This window comes from Silene latifolia, chromosome 8 (assembly GCF_048544455.1).
Source record: "Silene latifolia isolate original U9 population chromosome 8, ASM4854445v1, whole genome shotgun sequence".
Lineage (NCBI taxonomy): Eukaryota > Viridiplantae > Streptophyta > Magnoliopsida > Caryophyllales > Caryophyllaceae > Silene > Silene latifolia.
Genome location: NC_133533.1, coordinates 41,452,334 through 41,466,364, shown reverse-complemented (window position 1 = coordinate 41,466,364; position 14,031 = coordinate 41,452,334). Strand labels below are relative to the sequence as shown.

Below are 14,031 nucleotides of genomic sequence, written 5' to 3'. Positions count from 1 at the left end.
ATCCATTATCGAAGAGATTTTAATCTAATGATTACCGTAATAATAAGTCCCCCTCTTCTTATATTGTACTGACTTTGCGCCTCATTCCAGACAAAAAAAATATTTCCAAACTGATTATATTGAAAATCTAATTTAATAAGTTGCGGAATTTGTAGTAAATTTCGTGATGATTAAGAGTATCCCTTATTGTAAACGATAACTAAGAGTTTGGACGATTCTTTACGGGGTATGTACATACACAATAATTTGCACGATATGCTTTATGCATTCGTTAGAGTTAGAAATCGAATCTTTTACCAGTTAATCAACAAACTTTGACATTTAAGGGTAAAGTTAAATGGGTGATATATATTTGAACTAATTAAAGTACTCCGTAACTATTTTTGTTCAACTACTATTTGGTGAATACTAGATATATATATAGAGATAATATATGATTAAACTACGCGTAACATTCAAATAAAAAAGAGCGTCCTATATTGATTATTTAGTTCATTGATCTTTTTTTTTTCTTTTTTATGAAATAATTGTACTCCATATGATATAAGGTTTTAAATTAAATAAACTTCATTATAACTACCTAGCTAATCCCACTAGACGTAACTATGAACCCCCATTATATTTAATATTTAATTTTTATGCATACATAAAAAGCAACAACTATACTATACTATAACAATAAGTGTGATTGAGATATTCACATCACGAGAAGAACACACACATAAAATGAAAAAGGGGGAGTTAATTGCATGAAAAAGACATAGACAAATCACAAATAGAGAGCAAATTAAATACAATGAAAAGTACTCCCTTGTTTAATTCAGTCATTTATTTATCTTTAATTTTGACACAAATTAAATAAATAGGGAAGGAGACCAATTATAAATAAAAAGTAGACTAAATTAACTTTCCCAAAATAAAAAGATAAACAAGTCATCGCGACGGAAGGTGTAAATAATTAATTTAAGTGGTGCATTATTTAGCTTAATTAAGCTAACAACTAAACTTAAGCTAGGGCTTATCACATGTTTTGCTTCACGCAAGCATCCATCTTAATGTAACTAAAAATAATGTGTCTATATACTTTGCTCTCTCGCGTGCCTTTAAAGTTTTTTTCTCCCACTTCTTCTTCTCCCTAAGCATTAAATTTCCTACCCCTTTAAAACTAAAAACAAACCCAATAATAAAACCCTCACCAACCTTTATATACATACATACCATCCCTAAAAAACATGTCTTACCCCTCTAAAATTAATAATTAGCTTCAATTCCCAAACAAAAAAATAAAAAAATTAAAATTTGATCAAATGAGTTGTGCAAACCCTAGTAGTAGTTGTGGCGGTGGCGGAAGTGGTAGCGGTGGAGGTGGTGGTGGTGGAGGTGGGCCATGTGGAGCATGCAAGTTTTTACGTAGGAAGTGTGTGAACGGGTGTATATTTGCACCTTACTTTGATTCGGAACAAGGTGCGGCTCATTTTGCGGCGGTACATAAGGTGTTTGGTGCAAGTAATGTATCTAAGCTTCTGCTACATATACCGACCCATAAGCGGCTTGATGCGGTTGTGACTATTTGTTATGAGGCTCAAGCCCGCCTTCGTGATCCGGTTTATGGGTGTGTTGCTCATATCTTTGCTCTTCAGCAACAGGTATGGGTGTATGCATGTTTGTATCATTGTATATTTGTATGTATGTGTGATTGTGTGTGTTGTTTGATTTTTGAACTGTGATTTCTGTTTTGTTGTTTTAATATTGAATTGGTGTAAAGAGAGTCGCAAGAGAATTTTAATAAGCACGGAATTTGAATTCATATCGTGTTCTAATGAATTTTCCGACTAAGTTAGCAGAAATCTGATTTTGTTGAAGTTATATTGGTGTCGATTCTTTCTATTTTTATTAATTAATCAGATTCATTGAACTTAATTCAAGTGTTCATAAAGACAACGACAACTTAATACTTTTTCCATTCTAATCTTGTGTTAAGATCACAAAAACTTGATTAAAAAGTGTGTCTTAATCTATTGATAAACCAATTAGTTTCAGTGATTAATTTTTTATAATCACTCTATTTTATTCTTGTAATTAAAAATGTGAGGGAATTTAGGGTAACAAATTATATGTGCAATTTTGGATTAATAAGGGTGACTAAATTTAGAATTTCTCTCTTTTTTTTTCCTTTTCCAAAATAATGTTATATGGTATAAGATCGTTGTACGCATATAATTCTATCAAATTCTATTTGTCTATGCTGTATGCGTCTAATCAAATACTTTATCTTGATAAATGGTTGATTTAAAGATATATATTATCGTCGAACAATAAGTTCAAGTCCTATTACCGAAAAATAAGATTTAATTTTAGTTTTTCTCCAATTTTAACAAGATTTTTTTGACATTCGATAGATCAACACTGTTCTACTTAGCAACACATACGGAGTATTATATATTTAATTTAATTGCACATATATGCATCTTATCAAATTCATGTTAATTATCTCTTAAACCATTGTCTACAAAAAGCCGTTGTATATAATTAGCAATTACTTATATGATATAAATCTTGATATTCGATCATTTGGGTGCTCAAAACAAATATAGCTAATTATATTACCAATTATTATTATCTTCCAAATAACACTTTAATTTGAAGTTAATGTTGCATGAATGATACTTGAGCACTAGTTAATATCGACAATTAAAGGAAAGGGAAGTAATTGACCAATACAATGACCACTTACACCCCCTATTTTACACAATTATAGTGATCTATAATCAATTTTTTGTTCAAAAATATGGTATTTCAACTCATTAAATTAAGTTTTTCTATAAATAGGAAAATTAATTTTGTACCTTTAATTTATAATACCGAATCTCTTATACACACGCAGTGCACACACTGGCTGAGACGAAAGTCTTGATAGGTCATTTATTCGAATCTCCCATTCGTAATATTGTATCGGTCATGTGACATATTCATAAAACAGTTGGTCTTTCTTAAAACGGAATTATCTGTTTTACCACTTAAGACGTATTGAAATACTACATTGCAGATAGGGATAAACTTTTTTATCGTCTAGACAAATTGTCTAATCAAATAATATACATCTGACGTATTTTAATTTTAAAAGGGATATGTCCGTCTTAAAAAGGAATTTGTATATTTTTAAAAAGATTTTTAGAATGTTCCTATGTTGTGAACTCAAACCATCAAATTACTGCCTAGGGGGAAGAATTAAAAGATGAGAAAATATAATGATTGTGGAAATGTTACTGAAATTGAGGGTACATTTGGATTGCCAATAAACAATGAAAAATAGTTTAAAGTACTTGGTTGGAAGATCGAAAACTGCAGCTAGCATTTGTAATATTTGTCTGGTGATGTGGTGTTAAAGGTTGGTTATCCAAATTTTTTGTGCTACGTAAATTTAGCAGCTATTAAGGAACTGGTCTCTTTCTGTTCTAATTCTTCTTTTGGCACTTTAGTTATATATATAGAGTACGATTTAGTCTCATCTACAAGTAATAAGATCGTTGTATATATATATATAAATATAAAAGTTATCGGCCTAAGTTGAAATAATGTGCATAAATTTAAATAAGATTATTATATATTCGTATACTGTCAGGGGCGTCTTGAAACAAATGGAGGCCCGGTGCGCCGCAAAAAAATGAGGCCCCAAATATAAAGTACAAGTGTACTATACTTTAATATTTGTACCGAATTTCATAAATGAAGCTTATAAATTCGTTGTTCAAAATCGGAGGTCAGGTTCCTCCGCCCGTGGTTGCACTGGGTCTTAGACACCCCTGTATACTGTGTTGCATTGTACGCATATATGGAGTAACATTTTATGTTAGAAATTTGTCACTATATTCGAGTAAGTTGTGTACATAATTGGTAAAGTCCTCGAGGAGGTTAAAACGCTAAAAAAAAAATATTTAGATAAACTAACATTGTTCGATTTCATAAAAAGAGTAAAACATTGTCGTCTCTTATAATTTTAAATATAAATTAATATTTCGAATGAAGGTGAGTTGTACTGAATTAAAGAATAATGAATAATTCGAAAAAGTAATCGTTCATGTAATATTTTAAATATTGTAAATAACTATTTTGTATAGTTGGTCCTTGTCCCTTATTTTATTTTGCATGTACTTGATGAACATACCTCGTTGTACTTTTGATTCCTAGAAGAGAACTTAAAACGTATATGCATAAATCAGTCAAATTGACTTGTTGTAACAGAAAACTCAATCTGTATTTAATTGGTGTTGTTGAGTATGCGTTAAGGTAAGTAGTTACATAGATTTCATACAAATCAATTTAGTATATAGTATTTGGCATGAAATGTTTGAAATAAATTGGTTGAATGTTGTTCCTTTTCACATGGTTTTTTGCTCCCTTTTTTACGTATATGTATGGTTTTTATGTATCTACTACCACATTATCATGTCAAGACATGTCCATGAAATCATGAATCATGATATTTATGAATAAAATACTTTCTTTGTCTCGATCAATTGTTGTTCTTTGATTTTGGCATGAAGACCTAAAAAAGCGGAGGTGACCAATTACTAAATAACAAGTAAATCAAATTGAGTGTGAATGATCAAATTACTCAGTATATACTCCCTCTGTCCCGGTCATTTATCAAATTTAATCTGTTAATTACATGATTACAGATCAAATTTATGTTAAATCTTTTATTTTTTTGGATTTTTTTTTTCAATGTAGGGTTTATCTTTACCAAAAACAATTACTCCATTGTATGTCTATTGGTTGTTTGGTGGTGATAGTATGGCGACTTTGGTAGAGGAGGGCAGAGGGAGGGCGGTGGCGTCACAGGGTGGTCGTAAGGTGGCGTCGTAGGGTGGTTGTAGGGTGTATGGTGTATGGTGTATGGTGAGTTAGTGAAAAAGGGGGTCGAGAGTTCGACGGAGGGGGCAGTTTCGTATGACGAGGGAAGGCGGATGATGGCTTGACGTGATGGCCGACCGGGTGGGAGTTTGACGGTGGGGTCAGGGGTGTCTAGTGGTGGACGGTGGTTGGACTTTTGGTGGTGGGGGTGTGTGGCGTAGTACATCAGTCAATGGGATTTGTTGTTTCTTTTTTTTCTTCTTTTTTTTTGGATGTAGTAGATTGAAGGTGGAAATGAGAGGGGTAGATTGGTCATAAGTGTGCTAAGACGAGTAAAATACGTACTGCGAAAATCAACACCCTTTCCATTTTGGGGTGTCTCAGTCATTTGTTATCCTTTCTATTTTAAGAATGAACTTGATGAGTAATTTGATCATTCTCATTCACTTTGTTCCACTTGTCATTTGGTTATTGGCCTTCTCCTCTTTCCTTGGTCTTTGTGTCAAACCAAAGGACAACAATTGACCAGGACGGAGGGAGTAATTCTTAAAATAGAAAAGACAACAATTGACTGAAACACCTCAAAATAAAAAAAGACAATAAATAACCGGGAGAGAGGAAGTAGTTTTTTACGACTAGAAATTTATTGCAGGGAGCATGCATGTATCATAAATTTCGTGTATTTTTTTTTCATGAAATAGAATAAAAACTTGGAAATTTACATGTTCCGCATGACTAAACTTTATACTCCCTTCTATTCACAATAAACCTCCCATTTCATTTTAGCACAAATATTAAGGAAACACACTACCCCACCATATAATTAAATTTAGACCACACAAATACACTACCCACCATACAATTAAATTTGGACCACACAAACACTTACCAAAAAAGGAAATAGGGAAGTTATTGTAAATAGACGGAAAAGGAAATAGGGAAGTTTATTGTGAATAGGAAAGAGTATGTTGTATGTGCTTCTTGATCAATAACTAAGAAATTTATAACAAGTATTGGATTATTATTCAGTAGTACTCCGTATTAAACAATGTGAATGCTTGTATATGCGGTGGTCGTGGCGCGCGAAATGAAAGGGCCACCAGTGTGGGCACAATTCATAGATTATGCAATCAATTGTAGTATAACTGGTTGTATAATTTTTGAGTTTTATAATAAAGTTTTTGAGTTTTACAATAAAGTTTTCGAGTTTCGTTTTAAAAACTATGTGTTTTACTATACAATTTTTTGAAATAGGTTGTCAATTTACAAACGGAGCTCTCCTACTTACAAGCACACCTAGCAACCTTGGAAGTTCCTACGCCACCACCATTGCCACCACAACCAATGATGATGCCGCCACAACTATCAATCTCAGACCTTCCATCGGCTACCACCGTGCCAGCCACCTATGACCTTTCCTCTCTTTTTGACCCAATGGTACAACCATCATGGTTCATGCAGCAACAACAAGAACATCAACGTGGCCCAATTGACCTACGTCAGTTTGGATCAACACTTGATGGAGGCCCAATTCATGGATCTTCTAGTAGTGGTCGAGGTGATCTTCATGGTATTGGACATATGCATGATCCATCCCCCTCATCATCCATGTCTAAGTGAATCATATTGACCTTCTAAGTTATGTTAATTATTATCTGACCTGAGCAAACTCGACCTGACCCGATTTGTTTTCGATTTATTAATCAGATTTGGGAATTCGGGTTAATATTTAGTGTAATTTGAATAACTAATCATTCTACCATTGAAAAATACTCGATATGAATTGTCAAGCCTAATTGTCATCGTAGAAAATTATCACAATGAAAGGCATATATAATTAGAAAGTTGAGATTATTTTACAAATTGAAATTACAAATTGGCATCTAGTACACAAGCAATTTTCTTCACCTCCTTGTCATTATTTTGTGTTCAAAAAATTTGCACACATCTTAAATCCTAAACTCAACGATTTTTCAATGATTCTCTTATGGGCCTCAATTGAAGTCGGTTGAAGAGCACCTGATGTAAGATTACTTGATGATTCGGATGAAAAAAAATCAGTTCAAGAATTGATATATATTTGAATTAATTTAACCCAACAACTATAATATAGGCAGCAATTTTCCTATATTGCATAAAACTGACCCAATAAGAGAAAAGCCCAAGCAAAAACATTAATATATTAACTTTTTGATTTTATTTTGATAAAATTATACTTTATAATGAAAACTAACATATTTAAATATGTAAGTTATTAATTAATATTAGGTTATTAAAATAAAAAAAATATTATTTCATATTTTTATTAAGTAATTTTGTTGGCTTTATGCTATTGGGTTAGTCTTACCTAAATATAGGTCTTATAAAATAATTTGTGATAGGGTATAACTACTTTTACAAAGAACTTTCCTATGGGTGACCGTCCCATAAAGATAAAAGACTAAAGCTCAAAAGGAGAGAAACCCCCAAAATTAACATTTAATTTATATTTTAATTTTAGTTTAACAACACGACATTTTATGATAAAAACTAAAATATTTAAATATACAAGTTATTAATATAATTTTTTTTTTAAATCACAAGATTTTCTCTAACGATTTTAATGTTTTCTTCGATCTTCTGCAATGGCAAGAAGTAAGAAGAAGACGTCACCTAGTAACACTCCCATCAAGATAGGAATAATAATAATTCATCAATTCATAATAATAATAATAATAATAATAATAATAATAATAATAATAATAATAATAATAAAGCCAAAATAATAGTATTACGTCTAATAGTATAGAATTGAGTGAAATTGTTGTGAACGTTAGTGAGGTTGAGAGCTCAAAGGCAACGGAACTACGTGCCTTTAATCTTGCTAAGGAACTAAATGTGATTGTGGAGGATCAGTCTGTAGATGACGAGGAATGGCAGGAGGTTGGGCGTCGTCGCAACCGCTTAACTAATTATCCAGCTGGTAAGGCTCTGATACTGAAGCTCTTTGTAGATGATGTTAAAGACGAGCTGGAATTTTGGTCTACGTCCATTTTTTGTTATGTTCTAGGAGCTAATCCGCCCATTTTTGTTTTGTTGGGGTGGGGGGGTTTCTTGGTCGGATATGGGAGAATTTGGCTATAGATAAGATTGCTTTTCAACAGAATGGTGTTTGTTTGATTCGATTTAAGAATGAAGAGGATAAGCTTAAGGCGCTGCAATCCGGATCGTATTTCTTTGACAATAAACCGTTTATTGTTAAGGATTGGGTGCTAGATGCAAAGCTTGAGAAAGTTAAACCTGAATTTGTGTCAATTTGGATCCGAATGTATCATTTGAATTTTAAGTTTTGGGGCTAGCATTACCAAAGATTTCTGACTTGGTTGGCACACCTATCAGATGTGACAGAGCTACTCAGGAGGAGTTCCTGGAGTAGGCTAGGTTCATGGTGGAGGTGAGGGTGGGCCAATCTCTCCCTGATTATGTGGAATTCCTTGATGAGAATGGTGTTTTACAGACTTAATTGATTCATTATGAGTGGAAACCTGTGGTATGTGCTACTCTTAATGGTATGTAAGGGTATAGGGCATGAGACTAATAGCTGTAAAAAAAACAACTACAATTCCTAAACCTGTCAAGTAAGTGTGGAGGCCTAAGCAAGTGGTTCCTATAGTAGGTAAACCTCCGGTACAGCTTGCTCAGGAGGAGTTTGATACTGGTACATTAACAGTGTTGAACCCCACTGCTGTAGTCACTCCCATGCCTTATCAGGGGACCATGCTTAATTCTGTATCTCCAGCTAGATTCACGCACAAGTTTGCTAGGAAAGGTGATGGTGCTGTTCAGAGTGACCCTTCATTTATGGATGTTCTTAATTATTCCATAAGGAGAAATCTGCTGAATAGCATTGGCAAGGGTAAGACTGCACTACATTCTCATGGTTAGTATTGGTTTTTTGAATGTTAGAGGCATTAATAAATGGAATAAGCAAGGGGTTGTTAGATGTCTCTTGCATTTGAATAATGTAGGTTTTTTTTGTCTTGTTGTGACTAGAGTTAAGACAAAGAATTGTAATAGTGTAGACTGGATTAGGTATTAATTAGAAGTATGAAGTGAATAATGATATCAAGGATGGAGGTAGGATATGGGTTATGTGGGATGCAGCTATGTTCAATGTGAATGTGATTAGTAAGGAGTTACAGGTCGTGCATCTGTCAGTAGTTCATATGCAGAGTGGTTGTAGTTAGGTTTGTTCCATGGTATATAGCATGTGACACCCCTACATACCAAGGTGCCTTACCAAGACCACCCTATCATGAGAGACTGTTACCATCTCGGTTGCCCGAGGTTAGTATATCAAAGTTACCAATCCAAAACACAATTATTAAAGTATAATTAATTAAAGTTTACATGATCCAAAACCAAAACCAAAGTACTATTACGAAAGTTCAACAACTAAGACTGAATACTATATCTCTTGACAGCGGAAGCTCGACTCGAGTGATGACTCCCCACGACGGCCCCATAGCTAGTGAACATCATCACCTGTCACAATCTGCTCACCATCTCCGAATGGATCACCACAAATTTTACAAAACAACAACATGGTCAGTTCTTGTATAATCAAAATTAGACAAGTACAAAAAGGCAACCAGCTGATCATCATCCACCTCCAAACTCCTGATCTCACATAGTACCCGACTACACACCAAAGTGTATAGCCCTGCCAGATTACCCATCGCAACAGGTAATCCTCGCCGCCAATGGGGGGACCGCAGCCAATCCCCACCTAAGTGTTGGAGTATGTGTCATCGACAATAATGCGATCACATGTTTAAATCTCATATTAAGAATACATAAGGGAATGTAATATTTTATTGTCAACTGATCCACATTAATCGGTAATGATTGGCTGACTAGAGTTTGACATTACTGTTGTGTGACGATGGTGATCAGTTGATCCCTTAAGGTCATACCTCTAGGGAAACATTCTTAATTGACCAATTAATTAATTGTATGACGATACAAGTTAATTAATTCCTTAAAATTGAACAAATGATTTTGTGAGTAATTTAACGTATCTTATTGTAATTCACTACTACAGATACAGGCTATAACAACGGGTAAAAACCGTTGTAAAAACAAAAAGCGGACGTTGTTAAAGCGGCCGTTGTAGAAGGTATTTACAACGGTTTGGTTATTTAATGAAACCGTTGTCTAAAGTATTCACCACGGTTAAAAGCCGTTGTTGTTGGGTGTTCTCCGTTGTGGAAAGTGTTTCAAAAATTTGGAGGGAATAATATAACAACGGTTGTCGTATGTATAACCGTTGTTGTAACTTTCCCTCCAAAATTGTGAAGTCTTTTGACAACGGGTTTATGCTACATACCCGTTGTTGAAATTGTTAGTAACAACAATTCTTAGTTGAAGCAAACCGTTGTTGTAACTTTACCTTCAAAATGTGAAGACTTTTAACAACGGTTCTTCGTTTAAAACCTGTTGTTGAATATTATGCGCGGGTATTTGTGAAAGTCATTCACAACGGTGCTTTTTTTATTAACCGTTGTGAAAGGTCTTCACAACGGTTTTTTTAGTAACCGCTTTTATTACTTAACTCCTAATGTTTTGAAAAATTAAATTTGTTTCATGCCATTCAAAAACCCGCATATATCGGCACCATATACCAAAGACAAAGATAAATCACAAATTTGGGTTCATCGTAACTCAATAGATTCAATTCAACCACAACAAAGAAAGATCATATATATATATATATATATATATATATATATATATATATATATATATATATATATATATATATATATATATATATACTTACAAGGAGTTGAATTTACATGAACTAATCATTCCCTAACTTCAACAAAAAATTTACTAATAAGTTGATCTAAACTCGGAGTATCATGCATTTCTATATTCTAAGACGTAGTTGCCTCACATGTCTCTTATCTCGTCTATATCTATACTTGAGTACCGCTCAACTGTTGTGACGAGTTGATTGCATACCGCGGAAAAAACAAAGAGAAGATATTATGGTATATATAGCAGCAAGCAAGACAACATTAGCAACATCATGGTATATATATAGCGACAAGCAAGACAACATTAGCTCTAATTGAAAAAAGTAATAAACACATTATTAAATTACTAACCTTTTCTCGAATAATGATATATCTTCGCCTAATAATCTCCAACATGAACCGACAAGCGTAGTATCCACATTGTATGCTATCCGGTCATGCAGGGGCCTATTATTACATAAAAACAAACAGACGAGAGAAGGCTCACATTAGAATCTTGAACTTTAGGTATTGTATTAGTATTAAACATAGATTTTGCACTTAATGTTATTGTATTTGAGCACGTACTCCTGTTATCGTAATAAAATCGGGCCAACATCGAATCTTTCGTGGGTTGATCCCGCTCGTTTGCTCTTTTCTTCTCAAAGGCCCTTTTTTTTAAAAATAAAAAAGAAGGCATAAACTCATTTTTTTAGGGGCAAAAATGAGCTTTTTTCTATAAATAAAAATTGAAACTTAATGTTATTATAAATAAATCAGTATTATAAACTTACATATTAATCAAGCGCTTAAAAGTCTCGCTTGGTTGATGATGTAAAGAGTCCAACCAGAAAACTTTATTCCTTGTTGGCATGATGGCTGCTAGCACCCAATGAGTCCTACATCAAGAGACATCATCATTATTAACAAGTACATATATTAGTTATGAAAATGCAATTGTAGGGGGGAAACGTAATATTAATTTGTTTATTACCCTTTTTCATTATAAGCGCCAAAAATCAGCTTCTTGGTTGTCGCCAATTCTTTGAGCAATATAATCTACCCGTTCTTGGAACGAGAAATCCGCAATAAATAAAGACAAAATAAAGGGGCACAGAACTGTATTGATCGGATGGAATATTCTTCTCGGGGATCACTCTCAATTTCAATATCCTACATTATTACGGTATTAATTCCGGTATTTAAAACACTATCTAGTAGTCAGAATATTAGAATATGAAATTATTTATTAAGAAACTTACTTCATCCAAACAAATACGTGTTGGATATCAATATGGACTAGGCCAGCCCATACGGCTAGCATATCCCATGATAGATGTGCTTGGCGCTCAACCCCTAGAATATCCTCCTCGAGCGGAATAACTATCAATTGCTCGGTGGCTATGCGATGGTCAGCCTCCTCATGCAGTTTCCTCATCGTCACCGTTCTTACATATCCCATGAAATCCTTCCCTTTATATTGTGTGTCGTTTAAACTCCTAACTTTCAATGATGAGATAGTAGTAGTGTGTAAGACTGGGACTTAGGCTTATCGGTCTTTTTTGTCCCCTACACAAAATTACCATGCTTTTTATAAATACAGACAAAATATAAATAAAGGTAGCGAGGTTTTTAAAAAAATGGAGAAGTTAATTAAATACCTCATCAAGTTGTTGTCTCGACGAGGTCGTTGGCATGTCTGTGGACTTAGGCTTATCCGCCAAAGCCGGCTTTTTTGTTCCCTACAAAAAAAAAATAACATATAAATTTAACATATAAAAACATTCAACAATTAAAAATTTAACATATATATAAAGGTATTTCTTCTAACCCCAATCGCTTCCGCTTTCGAGGCGAGACGTCCGAGCCAAGTAGATGTGAGTTTCGTGCCATTGGATGAAACTTCCAAGCGCATCTCCCAGAATGGTAATGTCGTCACGAATCGGGACAGAGCGATTTGCAAGTTTTCATGGCCTGGTACGATCGTAGTTATCTCTACTTTGGTATGATTCGGCAAAAGTTTTTCGCCATGAACTACGATTCGCCGCTGCAGATTTGGTGTGCATTTCTACGAGACCCGCCAACACGCACATGTGGCTTTTCGGTTTAGGGTCAAGAAGAATAATCGGCCTCTTGTTTACTACCAAGAATAGACACATACATTATTATATCTTTGCAAAAACGCTTCAAAGATTCAAAAGATTTTGCAAAAACGCTTTCGTCTCGGGCCGATTTTTGCACAAACTTCAAAGATTCATATAAATTTAACTAATTAAACACTTCATGCATACCTTATTGAAAACAGGGAACTGACTTGAAGGGGATGTATCTTTATTTTCCATCACCGTCTTCTCAAGTTACATCTCCTTTTCGGACCCATTATTTACCTAATAAAATTAACCAATGGCACGATGTCAGAAGTTATAGCATTAGAGTGGCAGGAACACACCCCGATCTTACCCAAAAAAAAAAAAAAGAAAAGAAAAATAAGGAAGTATTAGGTACCTGATCGGCTTTAGTTGTTACAACTTCAGAAGCATTATTAGGTACCTGATCTTTCTGAATCTCGTTGACCGATACTTCCTTCTCATGTATTGCCAAGGTAGTAGCGGCCTCTTGACCAATCTGTTGTACCTTATTATTACCCCCTTTAGAAATGACATCCTCCATCATCTTCACTTCTTCTTTGGAAAGCTTACCTCCAGCATTCAGTTTTAGTAGTACGGATGCCATTAATCAAGTCGCTTGCCAAGAATGTAATGTGTCACAATTTTTATCCCAACAATAACATGTGAATTGAACTTAAATGAAAATAATAGAATAAATGTTACCATGTCGGCCTTCTCAGACTTAGTCTTCCTTTTATTCTTTATCCGGCGTTTTCCCATAATATTTCGTTACTCCAACCTGTAACGGGACGCCCCTCAAACGACCTGGATGTTCGGGTCGGCCGATCGCTCTAGCAAGAACGTCATTGCGACCACTGGTTGTGAATTTCCCTTCTTCTACCTCTTTCAATACGTTGTCCTATAATATATTAAATAAACTTCAAATTATATTTGTGACTAAAATAATAAAGTTAGTAATGAACCCGTCTTAATAAAATAATGCTTACTATGTTGGCCAACACTTCCTCATCATATTTGTCACGCGACCGGGATCCTTTAGGCGTGTGCCCTTCTTTATAAGTTACATGCCGATCCACCTCTTTCACTCCCTTTGCCACCTACACATTAACATGGTAACATTTATACACGTAAATGTGTATCAATGCAAGTCCAAGTGTGATTAAAAAAATAAAGTCTCACAGGGAATAATGCATGCTACTTACGAGGTTCTCTTCTATCTTTTCAGAACCGCTCGAGAACCATACCATTTCCCCTTCTTGCATGAAATG

The 14,031-nt window shown here is 34.3% G+C and overlaps 1 protein-coding gene across 1 annotated transcript; it reads left to right on the top strand.

Moving 5' to 3' along the window:
- The first annotated feature begins 1,147 nt into the window (after positions 1-1,147).
- LOC141594302 (LOB domain-containing protein 30-like) lies at positions 1,148-6,698 on the top strand. Its single transcript, XM_074414408.1, has 2 exons — positions 1,148-1,646; positions 6,109-6,698. Exons 1-2 carry the CDS (start codon positions 1,308-1,310, stop codon positions 6,472-6,474), a joined length of 705 nt encoding a protein of 234 aa, XP_074270509.1. The 5' UTR covers positions 1,148-1,307; the 3' UTR covers positions 6,475-6,698.
- Positions 6,699-14,031: the final 7,333 nt, after the last annotated feature.

What these genes read in the sequence shown, in the direction of transcription:
- LOC141594302 (XM_074414408.1), top strand. Translation starts at nt 1,308, where the DNA reads ATGAGTTGTGCAAACCCTAGTAGTAGTTGTGGCGGTGGCGGAAGTGGT. An exon ending in TCTTTGCTCTTCAGCAACAG is followed by an intron (nt 1,647 to 6,108) that starts GTATGGGTGTAT and finishes TTTTTGAAATAG; the next exon opens with GTTGTCAATTTACAAACGGA.